Source organism: Balaenoptera borealis, assembly GCF_965194805.1.
Source record: "Balaenoptera borealis genome assembly, chromosome: 11".
NCBI classification, from domain to species: Eukaryota; Metazoa; Chordata; class Mammalia; order Artiodactyla; family Balaenopteridae; genus Balaenoptera; species Balaenoptera borealis.
The window spans coordinates 79965613-79984578 of record NC_138868.1 but is presented as its reverse complement, the minus strand read 5'-3'; the positions used below and the strand labels follow the sequence as shown (position 1 = coordinate 79984578).

Below are 18966 nucleotides of genomic sequence, written 5' to 3'. Positions count from 1 at the left end.
GAAATCTGGGTCAGGTACCAAGAGAATCAACAACATTTAGATCTGCCACATTTAGAGTGTTGGGAAGCGGGGTGGATTCACCAGGATTTTAAGTGCCCTGGATCCTTTTCAACTGAAGGTTTCCCACCCAAATCAGGACTCAATCTTTGTCGTTCTCTTGCATCAGCCACGGGTTGCTACAGGTCACTTCGGAGTTTCTGAGCAAAAACAAAATGCAATCTGTAGGAGCACTGCAAGTCAAGACAGGTGAGTAGAATTGGCTCCAAGGGCTGAAGAGGAACTTAGCCAAAAACTATTCAAAACAGGTTAATCCATCTGAACTGGGATAGCAGACCCCAAGGAGAGAAGGGACTAGGTTAGACGTGTGCAACCTCGGCCTTGTTGGCTATTCTTGCCTATGAATAGCTACCAATTCTTCCAAGTCCCCCCGCCACCATCCCCCCGCGTCCACTCGGATAATCTCTTTAGGCACGTTAGCTAGCCAGAGAAGCAGGGAACCTGTGGAAGAGGATGAGGTTATTTGGGGTATAGAGATCATGGATGTTTTACGTATGCACTGAATCAATTTGTCCAGCCCCCCACCCCCGCCCCATCTTAGGCTGGGTCACTCGGAGGAAAAAAACCCTCTTTCCTGTACCTCCCTTTATGCTGTCCTCGCCTGCGACTTCTCCCTCTCACTCCGAGCCGCACGCAGCCTCCGTGCCTCACCTGAAAACTACTCTTCAAAGACTTCCTTCCGGGCCCAGCAAAGCCCGGCGTACTCGGTATCGGGAGAGGCAGAGGTGCTCACTTCTATCCAAAAAAACAAAACTGCCCTTTCCGAAAAAAAACAAAACTGCTCGACCGTTCCGGGACTCGCATGCGCGCGTGAGAGGGGGAAGCAGCTAGGAGGGTCCAGCAGCTAGGAGGGTCCGGGTGCTTCGAATCGCAAACCCCGCCCCCGCGTGTCGACCCCGCCCCGCCCCGCCGCCTCAGCCCCGCCCCGTCCCGCCGCCGGGGCAGGCACGCGACGCCCTCTCCAGGCCAGGCTCTCGCGCCCTATTTGGTCTTTGGGGGGCAGGCGGTGGGAGGCGAAGCGTGCGCGGCGGAAGGGGACGCAGGGCGGGCTCGGGTGCGCCAAGGCACAGCTCTAACCAGCGCAGCCGCCACCTCCTCGGGAACCCACGAGGCCTCCGCGTCCTGCCTCGGAACAATGGGACTCGGCTCGCGAGGTATCTTGGCTGTGCTGGCCCTGGGGGTCGTGGTGGGGGTAGCGCTGCTGAAGATCATCGCCGACAGCACAGACCCGGAGGGTAAGTGGCTGCGGGGATCGCCAGCCCCGGCCCCGGGAGGAGTTGCGCTGCCCATCGGGAGTTTCCAAGTTGGATCTGGTTGTGCAGAAAGTTCTGCAACTCTTAGGCCAAACGCACGGGGCAGACCTGGAGGTGACCTGATGGCCCCATCAGGGGGAAAACTGAGACTTGGGCCAGTCCCCCAGCTGCCCCAAGGCCGCCTGCTTAAGAAATGGTCCGGTCCTTCCCCTCAGTTTTTCTGCAAGCAGCGGACGCAGGCCTGGAGGAGTGCGTATAACCTGTTGAGTTACCGAAGGATGGGCCTTCAGCAGGGGTTCAACTTAGTTGTTACAGTCTTTCCCCGAAGTTAATGTTTTCCTGGGAGGTTAGAGATTATCTAAGCCTTGCTTTTGTAAACGATTAGATGGATTGAAAAATATGTCTACCGATTCCTGAGCAAACATGTCTACCAGTTAGTTGCGGAACCTTTTAGGCGTTTTCCGGTGTTTCATCGCCTAATTGTGTATTATCAAACCAATTATTTATAGTCTTAAGGACCCCAGACGCTTTGGGGCTAGTGTAGCTGGTTGGGAGTTTTTGGGGAGTGCGGACAGCTCTCCCGGGCGCAGGTGATGCTCGTGCTTCTGTGGATGGGCGCTACCAGCCCCTTGTGTACCGTAAACACCGGCCGAGGCGGGCCGAGGCGCATATCAGCTGTGCAGCCTTAAGATCACAGCTGCACTATTGTTAGGAGTCCACGACGTCGTCAGTATAATCATAACAAAATGATTTTGACATTTCTCTTCTGGGGGAGGTGGAGGTGTCCCTTTAGGCCCTTGGCCCTTTGGGAACTTTTTGGGTAAAGTCGTGAAAACTGATTTGCTGTGTAAATTCTGTTTTCTCTTTGTCAACTCTTATAGAAGTCAGGTCACTGATTAATGGTCAGTAAACTAGAATAAGTTAGTTTAAATGACCCAAGTTTTTCCTGGTTTTAAGTTCTATCCACTGTATATTACATTAGTTTTATCCAGCAGTTTGCAAAACCAGACGGTTCAGGCACAACACCTGCTTTTGCTAGAATAATCTGGGTGACTTAGACAATAACAGTTTTCGTTTGTTTTGCTGAATTTTTTTGTTTGCCGAATTGCACATGTGACAGACTGACTTTGTAGAGCTAATTTTGAGATCGTTTCAGGAAAGAATGATCAGTAAAATCATGTCTGTCATATTTTCAATATTATGAGGTATTTTATTGTAAAAGTGAACTATCTGGAATTAAACAGTATATTTTGCTGCTAATTTTATGCCAATATTTATGTGAGTTGGTCTCCATTTTTTTATTTGTTACTTTGTGAAAGTATACCTGCTTATTGTTTGTCTAAAGAATTACTGAGTAGAGAAACTGAGTGTGCTTGCTTTTCTTGCCCTCATAACAGATTTTTTTTGTCCTGTTTTAATACTCACTGTTTGACTGTTCTGTTTGTTACTTGATGTCTCACTAGACATTAATGCTATTTGGAAAACTTGGAATGTTCTACTATATGAAAGCCTTGATTTCATGAACTAGTATAACCAGTGTGAGCTGGAATCCATTTCTGCAGACTATAAGGTCACCTTGAAACTAGAGTAAAGGAAGGTTCTATAGAGGATGTCTCAAAAGAGCAAGTAAACGTTGTCCTAGTCTTTATATGCAGTGTGTAATCTGTATAAAGTGTCATTATGAAGTACAGTGATTTTTGTCATACTAGAGCTTATATAGCTAATTTTTACTAGACACTTTTCCTGTGCTCCTCACACTATGCTGATTGAGGTCCATACTTCATCCCATTGGATCCTCACAGTATTATCCCCATTTTATAAATGAGGAAACTGAGGCTTAGAAGTTACCTAATTTATTCAAAGTGAAACAACTAATACATGTTTGATTTCAGAGGCCAGAATCCAAACTCTCAATTAACCATTTTGCCACTAAGCTACAGTAGGTGATGTTGGCTCTTCAAGTAGATAATACTTTTATCCACAATGCTGTCATTGCCCAGAATATTGTGGGAGAAGATAAAAACATTATTGAAATTCTTCTTTTAAAATATCCTTCACAGTCTGCTGCATAGTTTCATAAATATCTTCAGTTGAAGGAGGAGGGATACTATGAACAAGTTAGCAAGCCAGCAAACAGGATAGATTGTGGTAGTGCAGTGAAAGACATAAGGGTGGGGGAGGCTATTAATCAGGACTCTTGGTGGCAAGTGACAGAAACCTACCTTAAACAGCCTTAGGGGAAAGGAAGGACTTTATTGACCCTTAAATGGAAAGGTCCAAGGATTAAGGTGGCTTCAGAAATGCTGCATTCAAGAGTTCAAATAGGTTGCTAAGAGATGGCCATTTCCGACTCTCTAGATTACATCTATCAAACCATAGGCAAACCCTAGTTAAAGTGTTCTTAGCCTGCAGGGGGAATCCAAATAACAGGGACTTTCTAAAGTGATTCCCAGGCTTCAAAAGCCATCCTAATGGGTAGCCAGGTAGGATATGAAATTAATCTTTAATGAGCCTATGCCACTTCATGAACTTAACTTTCTTTTTTTCTATTTAGTGCAATATTCTATTTTAATACTTGGTCATTTTGTCAGGTAAATCGTCAGCCTCCTTGTACTTAGATTGTCCATGACATTCTTTATCTCTTAGGACACAGAAACAGTGCCTGCCCATAGTAGGTACTTCATAAGTATTTTTTGAAAAGAGGAGAAATGTCCTAAAGCTAGAAAGAGCTTAGAAAGAACACTGCTTCTGCCTTCTTCCTCAAGCAAAAAAAAAAAAAAAAAAAATGGGTTGTCAGGAAATCATCCCTCATAAGAGTGACAACAGCAGGGAGACAAAAACAGGAGGCTCTCGTAGCAGTCTAGGCAAAAGACGAAGGCACGTGGTAATGGAGATAAGTAGATAGAGTCTAGATCTTTTTGGGGGGTAGAACTGAAATCATTTGCTAATAGATTGCATGGTGGAGTGAGGAAGAAGGAAGAATCAAAAGATGACCTCTTGGTTTTAGGGTTGAACAACTGGTAATGCAACAACTGGGGACACTGGGGCAGAAGCAGGTTTATAGCAGAAAATCAATGGTTCCATTTTGGCACTCACAAGTACAGGCTTTGGAATCAAACAGCCTGGTCCAAATCCAGACTCTGCCACTTACTAGCTGGGTGGCCTCCTTTGGGTCTCAGTTCTGTCACTGCACGACAGTGTTCCTGTCACAGAATTGTTGTGAGGGTTAGATGAGCTAATGCAAGTTACATGCTCCCCATGAGGCCTGGCATGTAGTAAGCCCTTAATAATGTTGGCAATTATTTGCTGCCTGCTGCTAAATACATGTGTATAGTCTACTGACCTTGATCTTTTTCAAGTTTAATCTTCACACTATATCCTTTTGTGATAAATGGATTATGATTCCAGCAAGAGGAAGAAACGCACAGTAAAGATAGCTCCTTCAAAGTTGTTATTGCTTACTTTCTTTGTACTTTGAAGGATTTTTGGGTAGGGGAAACCTATCTTTGTGAAAAGTACACAATAATAAACTTACTTGCCTCCCATGTAGTATATGTGTTAATCTTCCATTATACAAAGACCAAAGATGAATAACCCACTCTGAAAAGTTGCTTAACTGGGGCATAGAATTCTTCCAAACTTTTTCCAAAATTTAAGGTACTAGTTAAAAATTCAAAGAATTATACTGAGAAGACTTGCAATTTTAAATGAAAATCCTAACCCACTTCATCTTCTCTCCATTGTATGAAGTTAGGCATGTTGGTGGTACAAGACCTAGGGGCACCCATTAATAGTAAGGGCCTCTCCCAGGATGGTCCACTCTACTCAGAAGAGCAGAGTTGTCAGTAGCAAAAATTCCTCACCAACCACTGTGTCCTCATGTGGGTGAATGAACTTTGGCAAACTATTGTATCATTGGCTGGCACATAGTAAGTACTATGTAAGTGTTACATTAGCCATATGTTTTCTGTCTTGAAAAATCCAATAATACAGTCCCAGATTTACTGACAGTTTCAAGGTATATTTTGGCAAACTATTGTATCATTGGCTGGCACATAGTAAGTACTATGTAAGTGTTACATTAGCCATATGTTTTCTGTCTTGAAAAATCCAATAATACAGTCCCAGATTTACTGACAGTTTCAAGGTATATTTCATAGCAACAGTGGCAAAAGTAGAACTTCCTGTGGAATAATCTACCCTTCCCCCACACCACCACCACCCCAGAGACAGAAAGAAACATATTGCCAGTGTTCTTAGTTAAATATTAAATGTCCTTTCATCACAGGATATTTCTTTGTTTTTATAGGATCTCCAGGTAAGAAGAATCTTATGTCTGTGGAAGACTCCAATGATAACCCAATAGGTGAGTTTAAAAAGGTTAGGAAACGGATTATCTGTCTAGGATACATAAAGTAATATCAGCTAGTCAAGTACATGTAAGCTGGTACACTGGCCTGTCTTAACCATGATTTGTTCATTCATGAATCCCTAAAGCCTACCATCAAGGGCTGCCCTTAGTGGGCATCAGTAAATGATAGTTCACTGGATTAATAGTCTTTCTCAGTTTAGCAAAGATGTGAATAAACTCTAAAACTAAAAGCATACTGGAATTTATTACTGAGTTCTGAAGCACATTTTTAGGTATGACATTTTGCACTCTGCCTATAGATATGTACTATGAATATGTAAGTCTGCTGATCTTGCCGGTAGAACAAGTCACGCTAAGCTGGTCAGCCACAGCAGCCTTAATTTGCCTTGGTGGACTCCAGGGAGACCCTACTTATATTTCACCCATCAGTTAGATTTCAACCCACCCTCTTGCTTCCCTATTGAAACAATAGATGAGGCCCTTTTTTAATTTTTTGCCTGCACTGGGTCTTCTTTGCACCTTGCAGGCTCCTCTCTAGTTGCAGCACGTGGGTTGCCCCACGGCATGTGGGATCTTAGTTCCCCAGCCAGGGATCGAACCCGCATTCCCTGCATTGGAAGGTGGATTCTTAACCACCGGGAAAGTCCCAAAAAGATGCTCAAGCACTTTTCTTGTGCTTTTAGTTTGGGACAAATGGATTTCTTTCTTGATTTTCTGAGTTCATTAGCATGGAAAGATAGGAACCAGGCTGATGTTATAAATAGTAAACCATCAAGGCATGTTTCTTGTAAGCAGTATTTAGTTTTTCTTCTTACTGTCCTTGTTATTAAGAGTTGACAGAGGTAGAAACTAGAAAAAGGCATGCAAATCCTATCACTGGACCCATTTTCTCTACTTTTATTCAACAAATATTTATTGAGTGCCCTAATGTAAGGACACATTACAAAATGGACCAAGCCCTTACTTCTTGGAGTTTTTGTTTGTTTTTTGTTTTATGTCATTGTAGAAAAATACACATAACATAAAATTCACAATGTTAACCATTTTTAAGTGTACAGCCCAGTGGCATTAAGTACATTCATATTGTTGTGCAATGTCATAGAGTTTTTTTTAAATTAATTTTTATGGTGAAATATAGTTGATTTACAATGTTCTGTGAATTCCTGCTATACAGCAAAGTGATTCAGTTATACATATATACACATTCTTTTTTATATTCTTTTCCATTATGGTTTATTCCAGAATATTGAATATAGTTCCCTGTGCTATGTAGTAAGGCCTTGTTGCTTATCCATTCTGTATGTAATAGTTTACATCTACTAACCCCAAATTCCCAGTCCATCCCTTCCCCACAGCCCCCACCCCCTTGGCAACCACAAGTCTGTTCTGTATGTCCGTGAGTCTGCTTCTGTTTCATAGATAGGTTTATTTGTGCCATATTTTAGATTCCACATATAAGTGACATCAAATGACTTTCTTTCTGACTTACTAAACTTAGTGTGATAGTCTCTAGTTGCATCCATGTTGCTGCAAATGGCATTATTTCAATCTTTTTTATGGCTGAGTAGTGTTTTATTGTATATATATACCACATCTTCTTTATCCATTCATCTGTCGATGACATTTAGGTTGTTTCCATGTCTTGGCTATTGTGAATAGTGCTGCTATGAACATAGGGATGCATGTGTCTTTTTGAATTATACTTTTGTCCAGATATATGCCCAGGAGTGGGATTGCTGGATCACATGGTAATTCTATTTTTAGTTTTCTGAGGAACCTCCATACTGTTTTCCATAGTGGCTGCACCAACTTACATTCCTACCAACAGTGTAGGAGGGTTCCCTTTTCTCCACACCCTCTCCAGCATTTGTTATTTGTAGACTGTTTAATGATGGCCATTCTGACTGGTGTGAGGTGGTACCTCATTGTAGTTTTGATTTGCATGTGCTGTTGGCCATCTGTATGTCTTCTTTGGAGAAACGCCTCTTTAGGTCTTCGATTGGGTTGTCTGCTTTTTGGTTGTTGGGTTTTATGAGCTGTTTGTATATTTTGGAAATTAAGCCCTTGTCGGTCGCATCTTTTGCAAATATTTTCTCCCGTTCTGTATATTGTTTTTTCATTTTTTTATGGTTTCCTTTGCAGTGAAAAAGCTTATAAATTTGATTTGGTCCCATTTGTTTGTTTTTGTTTTTATTTCTGTTGCCTTGGGAGACTGACCTAAGAAAACATTGGTATGATTTATATCAGAAATGTTTTGCCTATGATCTCTTCTAGGAGTTTTATGGTGTCATGTCTTATATCTAAGTCTTTAAGCCATTTTGAGTTTACTTTTGTGCATGGCGTGAGGGTGTGTTTTAACTTCATTGATTTACATGCAGCTGTCCAACTTTCCCAGCAACACTTGCTGAAAAGACTTTTTCCCATTTTATATTCTTGCCTCCTTTGTTGAAGATTAATTGACTGTAGGGGTGTGGATTTATTTCTGGGCTCTCTATTTTGTTCCATTGATCCCTATGTCTGTTTTTGTGCCAATACCATGCTGTTTTGATTACTGTCGCCTTGTAGTATTGTCTGGGAGGGTTGTGCCTCCTGCTTTGTTCTTTTTCCTCAGGATTGCTTTGGCAATTCTGGGTCTTTTATGTTCTGTATAAATTTTAGGATTATTTATTCTAGTTCTGTGAAAAATGTCATGGGTAATTTGATAGGGATCGCATTAAATCTGTAGATTGCTTTGGGTAGTAGAGCATGGGATATCTTTCCATTTCTTTGAATCATCTTTAATTTCCTTTATTAATGTTTTATAGTTCTCAGCATATAAGTCTTTCAGCTCCTTGGTCAGGTTTATTTCTAAGTTTTTGTGTTTTTTTTTGGTGTGATTTTAAAAAGTAATTTTTTTTACATTCCCTTTCTGCTATTTCATTGTTAGTGTAAAGAAATGCAAGTGATTTCTGTATGTTAATCTTGTATCCTGCTACCTTGCTGATTTTATTTATCAGTTCCAATAGTTTTTGTGTGGTGTCATCAGGGTTTTCTATATATAGTATCATGTCAACTGTATATAGTGACAATTTTACCTCTTCCCTTCCAATTTGGATATCTTTTATTTCTTTTTCTTGTCTGATTGCTGTGGCTAGAACTTTTAATACTATTTTGAATAGAAGTGGTGAGAGTGGGCATCCTTGTCTTGTTCCAGAATTTAGCAGGGCTTTCAGCTTTTCACCATTAAGTATTATATTGGCTGTGGGTTTGTCATAAATGGCTTTTATTATATTGAGATATGTTCCCTCTATACCCATTTTGGTAGAGTTTTTATCATGAATGAATGTTGAATTTTGTCAAATGCTTTTTCTGTGTCTATTGAGATTATCATGTGGTTTTTGTCTTTTCTTTTGTTGATATGGTGTATCACATTGATAAATTTGCATGTGTTGAACCTTTCTCGTGAACCTAGGATGAATCCCACTTGGTCATAGTATATGATCTTTTTTATGTGTTGTTGGATTCAGTTTGCTAGTATTTTGTTGAGAACTTTTGCATCTACGTTCGTCAAAGATATTGGCCTGTACTTTTCTTTTTTGGTGGTATCTTTGTCTGGTTTTAGTATCAGCGTGATGCTGGCTTCATAGAATGTCTTTGGGGGTGTTGCCTCAACAGTCTTTTGGAAGAGTTCGAGAAGTATCAGTAAAATTTCTTCTATGTATGTTTGGTAGAATTCACCTGTGAAGCCATCTGGTCCTGGACTTTTGTTTGTAGGGAGTTCTTTTTTTATTACAGGTTCTATTTCACTTCTAGTGGTCGCTCTGTTCAAATTATCTATTTCTTTTTGATTCATTTGTGGTGGGCTGTATGCTTCTAGAAAGTTGTCCGTTTTTTCTAATTTGTCAAATTTGTTGTCATATAATTGTTCATAGTATTCTCTTATGGTTTTTTGCATGTCTGTGGTATCAGTTGATATTTATCCTTTTTCATTTCTTATTTTATTTGGGTTCTGTCTTTTTTTCTAGGTCTTGATTTTATTGATTTTTTTCTATTGTTTTTTTATCTCAATTTTATTTATTTCCTCTCTGAGCTTTATTATTTCCTCCCTTCTGCTGACTTTAGGTTTTGTTTGTTCTTCCTTTTTTTGATTCTTTTAGGTGATAGGTTAGGTTATTTTTTGAGATTTTTTTTCTTGTTTCTTGAAGGCCTGTATCGCTATGAACGTCCCTCTTAAGAACTGCTTTTGCTGCATCCCATAGATTCTGTATGGTTGTGTTTTCATTGTCACTTTTCTTAAGGTATTTTTTAATTTCCTTTTTGATTTCCATGTTGACCCATTGGTTTCTTAGTAGCATTTTGTTTAGTTTCCATATAATCGTTTTTTTTTCATATATCTTTTCTTGTGGTTGATTTCTAGTTTCATGTCGTGTTCAGAGAAGATGCTTGAAATAATTTCTATACTCTTAAATTTGTTGGGGTTTGTTTTGTGCCCTAGTATGTGGTCAGTCCTAGAGAATGTTCCATGTGCACTTGAAAACAATGTGTATTCTGGTTTTTTTGGATGTAATGTCCTGAAAATATCAATTAAGTCTAACCGTTCTATTGTATCCTTTGGATCTTTGTTGCCTTATTGATTTTCTGTCTAGAAGATCTGTCCATTTATGTGAGTAGGGTGTTAAAATCTCCTACTATTATTGTATTTCCATCTCTTTCTCCCTTTATGTCTGTTAGTATTTATTTCATGTATTTGGGTGCTCCTATTTTAGGTACATATATGTTGACGAGTGTAAAAATCCTCTTCTTGTATTTGTCATGGATTTTTATTGTTGTGGGTTTCCTAATGCTCCATGTAGTTCATACTCTCAGTTTCCTCTGGACTTGCTTTTTATTATTTCTGCTGTACATAGTCAGAATATACTTTTATTCTAGTTACAGTAATTCTACAGAAAAATTTTCAATTGGAAAAAAATGACTAGATAGATTACCCTAAATGTACTTGTGATTATTATTGGGCAGTTGTGGGAGTGGTTTTTTGTTTTTAAATACTTTATTCAGTTGTTCGATGTCTTTTCCTATTGGCCTTTTTTTTTCATTTTTAAAAATTCAATTTATTTAAACAGACTAAAAATAAAGCACAGTTCACCCTTTACTCTCATGCCCCCATCCTCAACCTCTGGCAGCCACTGATTTGTTCTCTGTATCTATGAGCTTGTTTTGTTTATTTTTTGAATTCCACATATAAGCGATATTATACAGTATTTGTCTTTCTCTGTCTGACTTATTTCACTTAGCATTATGCCCTCACAGTCCATCCATATTTGTCACAAATGGCAAGATTTCCTTCTTTTATATGGCTGAATAATAGACCATTGTGTATATATACCACAATTTCTTTATCCATTCACCTATCAATAGACACTTAGATTGTTTCATATCTTGGCTATTGTAAGTAATGTGAAATGAACATGGGGGTTTGCATATCTTTTTGAGTTAGTGTTTCTGTTTACGTCAGATAAATACTGAGAAGTGGTAACTGAACATACGATAGTTCTATTTTTAATTTTTTGAGGAATCTCCATACTGTTTTCCATAGTGGTTGCATCAATTTATGTTGCCACCAACAGTGCATAAGGGTTCCCTTTTGTCCATATCCTTCACAACAGTAGTTATTTCTCGTCTTTTTGATAATAGGCATTCTAACAGGTATGATGTGATATCTCATTATGGTTTTGATTTGCATTTCCCTGATGATTAATGAAGTAGAGTATCTTTCCATGTACCTGTAGGCCATCTTTATGTCTTCCTTGAGAAAATGTTTATTTAGATCTTCTGCCCATTTTTAATTTGATTGTTTTTTGATGTTGAGTTGTATGAGCTCTTTATATATTTTGGACATTAACCCCTTATTGGATATATCATTTGCAAATATTTCCTCCCATTTAATAGGTTGCCTTTTCATTTTGCTGATGGTTTCCTTTGCTATGCAGAAGCTTTTTAGTTTGATGCAGTCCCACTTCTTTATTTTTGCTTCTGTTGCTTTTGCTTTTGGTGTCAGATTCAAAAAAGTCATTACCATGCCAACATCACTGTCAAGGAGCTTACCACCTATGTTTTGTTCTAGGAGTTTTATGGTTTCAGGTCTTTTGTTCAAGTCTTTACCATTTTGAATTTATTTTTGTGTATGGTGTGTCAACCTTAAAAACTAAATAGCCAGTTATTTTACCAGCAAAATGAGTTCATTTGGGAACAGCAGACTAATTGTAATTCAGGACAAGCAAAATATGGTGAATCATAGGCAAGTCTGGAGAACAAAGGAGAGAAGCATGCTTTTATAGAGGAAGGGAGGAAGTTGGGAGGGCCTGCTTCAAACAGAAGTTCGTTGGAGGAGAGCAGGAGTGCAGGGTGATAGCAGCTTCTCATTGGCTGGATGTGGTGGTTTCTCATGGGCTGGGCTGTTGCTGGGCAAGGAGAAAATCTTTCTTCCTTCTTCTGCGGCATGTAAAGTAAGCTTCTTCCTGCTGGGTCTGCAACTGGCAGTGAGAGGTAGTGTATGAGAGCTCTCCCTTCAGGGCTTCTCAACTTCATTTTTAAATAAGAGTTTCTTTATTTATTTTCACATTTCCCCCTGTTGATCAAGATCTTTCCTCAGAAGCATCACTGATCAAGAGTCAGGTTTTGGTGATTCTGTTCCTTGGTTTGAGGAAGGTCCTTTCCTTGTTGTCATATCCCACGTTGGAGGGAAAATGCACAAGTTGGAAACTGTTGAAGCTACATTTGAGTAACAGGGAAAGGTAGGAGGGAGAACTCTCAGACACTTCTCATGTAAAGTTTATATCTTATCAAGGTCATAGCATTTGGAGATCATCTCAGAGTATTGAGTTAGAATTTTCTCTATTTGATGCAAAACCTCTGCAGAGATTTGACAGGCAACCAGTACAAAGTTGAAAAATAATTATGCAAAACAATAAAAAGTAACAGGACAAATCCAAGTTGTTTGATGATTCTAAACCATAACCCTAGACCCGAAGGTAGCCAGCTGAACAAATCAAAGGACCATGGAGAGAGTCAGGTGAAATTCCTTGTAACCAGTACACTTGCTCCCTGATCTTGTGCAGTTGAATTTCTGTCTTCCCAGAGGCATTAATCCATATGTGACAGGGGGTATTTGCTATTACACAAATGCCTCCTTGTTCAACAAGTAGACAAACAAAGGCTATATGATTGTCCAAAACTACCTTAGCCAACGAGTCATGTGATTATTGTTAGGCAGCTACTGCCTTGGCTGTGGAGTTGGCTAGCTCTCCTAATGTAAGGGAGAGATTTTTGATTATGCATTCCCTGGTTCTTACCCCAACCCATGGGAGAAGGGCTCTCCCTATGGAGGCAAACCCAGAGTCATGTGTGCTTCCTGGAAGTTCCTGTTTAAGGCAGCCATGGAAGTTTAATGGGGAGAACCAATGGGAGGCTTCTGATTTGTTACAAATGTTGACAGTTAAATGTCCCAATAAGCATTGGCCTCCAGTTCACCATCTATCTAAACATTCATATACCCATGAGAAATGTCATCCACTAGAGAAAAAGATAAAACCAGGTGGAGCAGAGAACTCCATCTAAGGTCTGGTTCTTCATTAGCTAGAATTTCCTGATTGACCTTTTCAAGCCAAGGGTCAGAGGAATTGGGATGACATTCTGTAAGGTACTATCCGAGCCTAAAGGAGTCTTTTCTAAAAGCCTTGCAAAGAGAAGTTTGCCCACTTGTATTTCCCTTGGGTGTAGGAAAACAGATGGTATTTTAAAAAGGAAAAGGGTGTGGGAGAGTTAAGGTCGTACAATTGGTCGTACAATTGTTATGGTTAGAGAAAGATTGAAACAAGGCATGGGAACATCTGCATGTAACAGCCTAACCAAATAGGTAACACCTGTAGGCTTGTAGGTATAATTGACAGTGGCATTTGGGACTAATGAGGAATTAGTTACAGGTAAAAACGATGGATCTCCAACAACATGAACAGTTTGGAGTATCTAGTGACAGATCCAGCAGTCAGAGAGGTTTCCCCTTTGGCAATAGATTGGGAAATGCAGATAAGAGAATTGTCTTTTCAAGAAAGAAGGGGAGAAAAAGGTGTATACCTGTACAGGCCTGGTTCAGTCATCTTGGAAGAGCTGTCTCCTTCAGGTGTCATCTGCTTCAATTCCTGTAAATCTTTATTTTCAGGTCACCAATTGGTGTACCGGTCCAGTCAGTGTTTGATGCTTTCTTGAGATGTGATGTGTTAAATCCAAGAGTCTATTTTTTTGAAGTTTGGCAACACAAGGGTTGGTTAACAGTGCCTGATAGAGGCCTTTCTAGTGGGGTTGAAAGGAGTCTTTCTAGAGATGTCTTTTCCAATAGATGAAATCTCCAGGCTGCAGTGTGTGGTGTTTGAGGCCTTCATCTCCCAGGAGTGCACTATGAAAAGATTGCTCTACTAAAGTATGGTTATTTTTGTGACACACATTTTAGGATACTAACTAGAATTATGACTGATAACATCATACCAGGACATATCAGAATTTTATACAATTTCTAGAACATTTATGTTAATAACATTCACCCATGCAATATAACTTAAAAAGGTTTATTATAGTTTATTTGACAATGCTTTCCATGTAATTTAACATACCAAATAAGCCTAATTAGTTTAATATCTCTTTGTAAAGAGAGAGAACAAATCTTTTGAGATGTTGTAGGAGCTCTGGAAATGGCCAGGGTTACTTTCAGGTCAAAAAGACATTATTTAGAATTTGATTTTTGGGAAGTTTGTCAAAATTATCAAAAGGTTTTGGACACTTGACTAAATGAAATCACAGATTATTATAAAGCAATACTTTATTATCTAAAAAGTTTACATAGTTCTGAGCAAAACTTAGTTCTTTTAAAATTGAGAAGACTCTGTTTTCCCAAGTAATCAAAGACCTGATTAAGATAACATGAAGCACAGGAAATAATTTTGATAAAACACAAAATCTTTGCTTTCTAAGCAGGTTACTTAAAAGATAAGAATAAACCTTTCACAGAATCTTATCAGGAGCAGATCAATAGTCCAAGCAAACTTTGTTCTTTTAGTAGATGAAAGAAAATTAAGTTCCAGTTTTACATAAGTACACTATTGATATTAAAGGTTATTTTTTTAAACCCTTAGAACAAATTTGTTCAATCTTATCCAGCTTGATCACACATAAAACTTCTTTTCCAAGATTCTCTTTCCACAAACCTCCTACAACTTTCTTAATATCCCTTCCGATTTTGTTCTGTGTTTTTTCCTCTTTCCCCTTCTGAAATAACAAGCCTCACTTTAGGACAAATTACTTTCTTTTCTCTCAACAAAAACACATCTCTCATACCTTCTTTTACCAAAAACACACATCCTAGTTTTCTTGCATATGGAGATGTTTCCATTATTATTTCTAGTAGCTTTAATCATGTTGAAGCATTAAGATTCTTAACACTAAGTAACCTTAATTTCTAGTGAAAGTAAGAAAAAGAACTGTGAACTTTTAGACCAGCATTCTTTAGATTGGTCAGTTTATGAATACATTTCATAATTTCTAGAAACATATGCTTTCTCATAGTACAGTTTTTTAGCATGGTACAAAGAGTATTTACTAAGAGAACTAAATATCTTTAGTAACTCTATAAAAGAAAGCCTAAAGTGGATAAACCTGGGTTCAGTATTTAGTGTTTCAGTGTTTTATCTTATTTGGAAATGATTCAGGTATTCAATGAATTTAACTTAACTCATTATTTAACTGAACTTAGCAAAACTTTAAGGTTCCAGATTACCAAAAGATTTGGGGAAACTATTTTAAAAGTTTACCCAAAAACTTTTTATTCTGTGTACATCTATTTAATTTACTTGTTTTTAACAATCATATTTAGGTTAATTATGACAATCTGATCATACTAAGTTATTTTTCTTGAATAATATTTTTCTTGAATAATTTTCTGAATGATCATTAAAGATCAATTCAGTACTTTGAGAACAGCTTCAGAGTCAGTGAGATGATTTCAAATACCCCTTCTAGCACAGGGAAATTTATTCTGAGGGGAGAAAAAGCATTGCCTCAAAATATTTTTCTGAAGAGACCAGATAATACAGCTATTATAAAAATATTTTGTTCATTGTGTAACATTTTCCATAACTGTTTTATTCCTTTTATATCCTCTATTTTCTCTTTTGTAGTAACACAGTTCTAATCGTTGAAAGGTTGTCTTTTGGACATACCGTTTGCCAATTTATTGGATGCAATTTAGCACAGTTTATTTGGCACCAATCCCGAAAGGAAAACAGCGTCTTTGGGGAATCCTGTATGATGTGTATTCCAGGAATGTGCTGTTGGGAAAAGTGGAGACAGCCAGCAATACTACAGCATCGGTGCCTATTGCTTTTGTAGGACTCACCACATTGGATTCAACAAATCCAATTTTTCTCTATTTTGTTTGTTTTTCTGGTCTCTGTCTAAGTTCTATGAGTGGTATCTATGATTTATTCATCCTGGCACCTAACACTATGCCTGGTACGTATAGTAGGTATGCACACATGTTGGTTGAACTGAATTGTGGAACCAAGTACATATTTTGTAGTTGCTGATTTACCTTATCAAAGAACCATTATATATGTTTTTCAGACAAGACTGGTCCATGCTCCAATCTTATCCATTATCATAGCTGGATTTTTTTTTGTTTGTTTATAGAGTAAGATAGATACTTGAGGTCAAAGAAACAGGAATTAAGGTTACTTTCTAACTGTACCACCGAATTATATGTAACAGTTCTATTTCTTTAATATGCTCTAATCATTATTTGAAGACAGACATACTTTTGACATTCTTTTGTGCAGGGACTTGTTTGATGATTTATAAGCTTATAGAGAAAATAATTTCCCCCATTTCATGTACAGTCAGGGGCTTATAATTTAGGGTCTGTGGATGGATGGGTTTATTCTTCATGGTGTAAGGAAGGCACATGCCCAGATTATTTTTCATAAAAGGGGTTTGGGCAAGGATACAAGGAGATGTAACATGGTCTAGAATGGACAGTAGGTCTCAGAACAACAGCTCAGTATCATTCAGGATACAGCCTTCTCAATCAGTTAGCATCAATGCTTTCCCCAAAAGGGGAATCTCAGAGGTTAAGGGTACCACCGTCCAGTCTGAAGCTCTGTTCTTGGGCATAATTTTACAAAACCAGATTCAAAGCAGTTGATCTTCCTTAATGTTCTATCCATACACAATTGCCTTTGGCTTGGTAACCCATCCTTGGTACAGTCACTTGAGCTACTCTAGTAGGGTTGGCTTTATCCACAGACCTGGCAGGACCATAGCAATTTTGAACAGATGGACCTGATTTGGAGGTTAGATTTCTGCAGAAGAGGGCAGCGGAAATTTGGGAACAGCTTACTCAAGTAATTATTCCAATTTTTACCCCCAGTGGAAACACTAAAAGTCTTACTGAAGTAGAAAGAATTTTACTTCAGGTATATAATCCCATATTCCTTACTACCTTCTTTTATTCACTTTGGGTAAAATGTTTTATGTGTGAAAGAAACATTAGATGGAAACTTCCTGTTAGGTTGTAAGCTGCTATAAGACAGGAGCCAGTTGGCCTGACAGGTTGCTTCAGATGCAAATGGTGTTAGATAGACAGACAGACAGACATGTAGGTATAGATATTGATACTTGTTTCTAACTAGAGAGTTGATGTAGGAAAGAATTTCCCTGACAACTCTGAAGGATTAATTTGTACTTAAGGAACTGCTTCAACTCCTCAAAGACTGTTTATTGTGTTCAACTCCTGTTTTTGAGATTGCATTTGAAAATTGCTGGTAATTTTTAACATCATCAGGTTTTGTCTCAAGGAATGTAGAGTGGGAAATCATGCAATATTATGTTCAGTTATAGAGTGAACAGATGTTTGTTTTGACTGCCCACTTTACTATTCACTGTTTTAGGCACAAGGCATACAGTGATAAATAAGACAGATTAGTCCCTGCTCTCAAAAAGTTTATAATCAGGTGGGGAGAGACAGACTATAAGGAGATAAACAACTAAAGAAGATGATTTCAGATTGTGATTTTTAGAAATAAACAAGGTAATATAAATATGTAGATACATAAACAGGGTAATGTGGTAGAGAATGACTGAGGAAGGGCTGCTTCAGACTGGGTGGTCAGGGAGGACCTCTCTGAGGTGGGGTCATCTGAGCTGAGCCCTGACTCACAGGGAGGAGCCAGCCCTGCGTATACCAGGGAGAGAGCGCTGCAGGCAGAAAGAATAAATAGTGCAGGTGTGAAACAGGAGTGAGCCTCTTGTGTCCAAGGAGCCCAAGCAGGTCATGTGGCTGGCATGCAGCCGTGGGTGTACACTGCAGTTATGTTATCACATATAGGAAATTATGAAGTGGAAATACAGTATTTAAGATGTAAGAGTTGTATTTTGAAATGTCAAAAACAGAGCAGGCTCCAGAAGAGGAGGCCGAGGGATGTGGATTCTGCCAACTTCATTAATTTTTCTGGGTCTTTTTTTTTTTTTTTTGGTGGGAGGGGGGTGTTATTTCTTCAAACATTAAAATGCTACAGTGATTCTAAACCACTATGCACCTTCATACTCTGCACTCTCAAGACAGCAGGTGTAATAATAAATTGGAATTGTTCTAGTGTTTTCTTTCCTGAAGCATGCCTCTATCCTGAAGTTATAATTAGGAGCCAAATGAAATGCTTCCAATTCAGATCAAGAACTGCTGCTTGCACTTTATTGTGATGTGAACATCTAAGGGAATATCTAACGTTTAAATCATTTTAAGGGTTAGAGATAATGGGGCTGAGTATCCAGCCTGCTGTACGAGTTCTGGGAAAACCCAGGAAATTGTGAATGTTAGCTTCAGTTCGTGGGGGCAGCGGGAGGGGGGAAGGTCATGATGAACAGAGGTTAGGAGAGATAAACAGTGCGGGATGCACATGCACTGAGAAAAGTTTGAGCGATTTTTTATACTTTTGTTCCTTTTGAAAATCCAGAAAAACAAAAGATGGTGTAGAAGATAAACATAGGTCCTCTCTCCCCGCAAAAGTAGGCCTAGGGCAGAAAAGCCAACCATCAGACCCTCGGTTCCTGTTGTCTTTCAGTATGCCCATGAAGGGGCTGCCACACATTGAGTGCCCCATGGGTCCTTGTTGAATGTGAATTCTAGTTTGAATAGGAAAATGGACTCACCTGGGATTGAATACACAGCACTTCTTTTTTATCTTTCTTTTTCATGGAAATCTAGTA

General features: G+C 38.8%; 1 protein-coding gene across 1 annotated transcript in view; it reads left to right on the top strand.

Moving 5' to 3' along the window:
• Window positions 1-882: 882 nt before the first annotated feature.
• The window catches only part of TMEM123 (transmembrane protein 123), a 78755-nt gene continuing 60671 nt past the window's right edge, over window positions 883-18966 (top strand). The window contains exons 1-2 of the mRNA XM_082340055.1: window positions 883-1292; window positions 5620-5676. Of these exons, the coding sequence (XP_082196181.1) occupies window positions 1193-1292; window positions 5620-5676 (157 nt within the window). The 5' untranslated portion in view covers window positions 883-1192. The remainder of the gene's footprint in view (window positions 1293-5619; window positions 5677-18966) is intronic.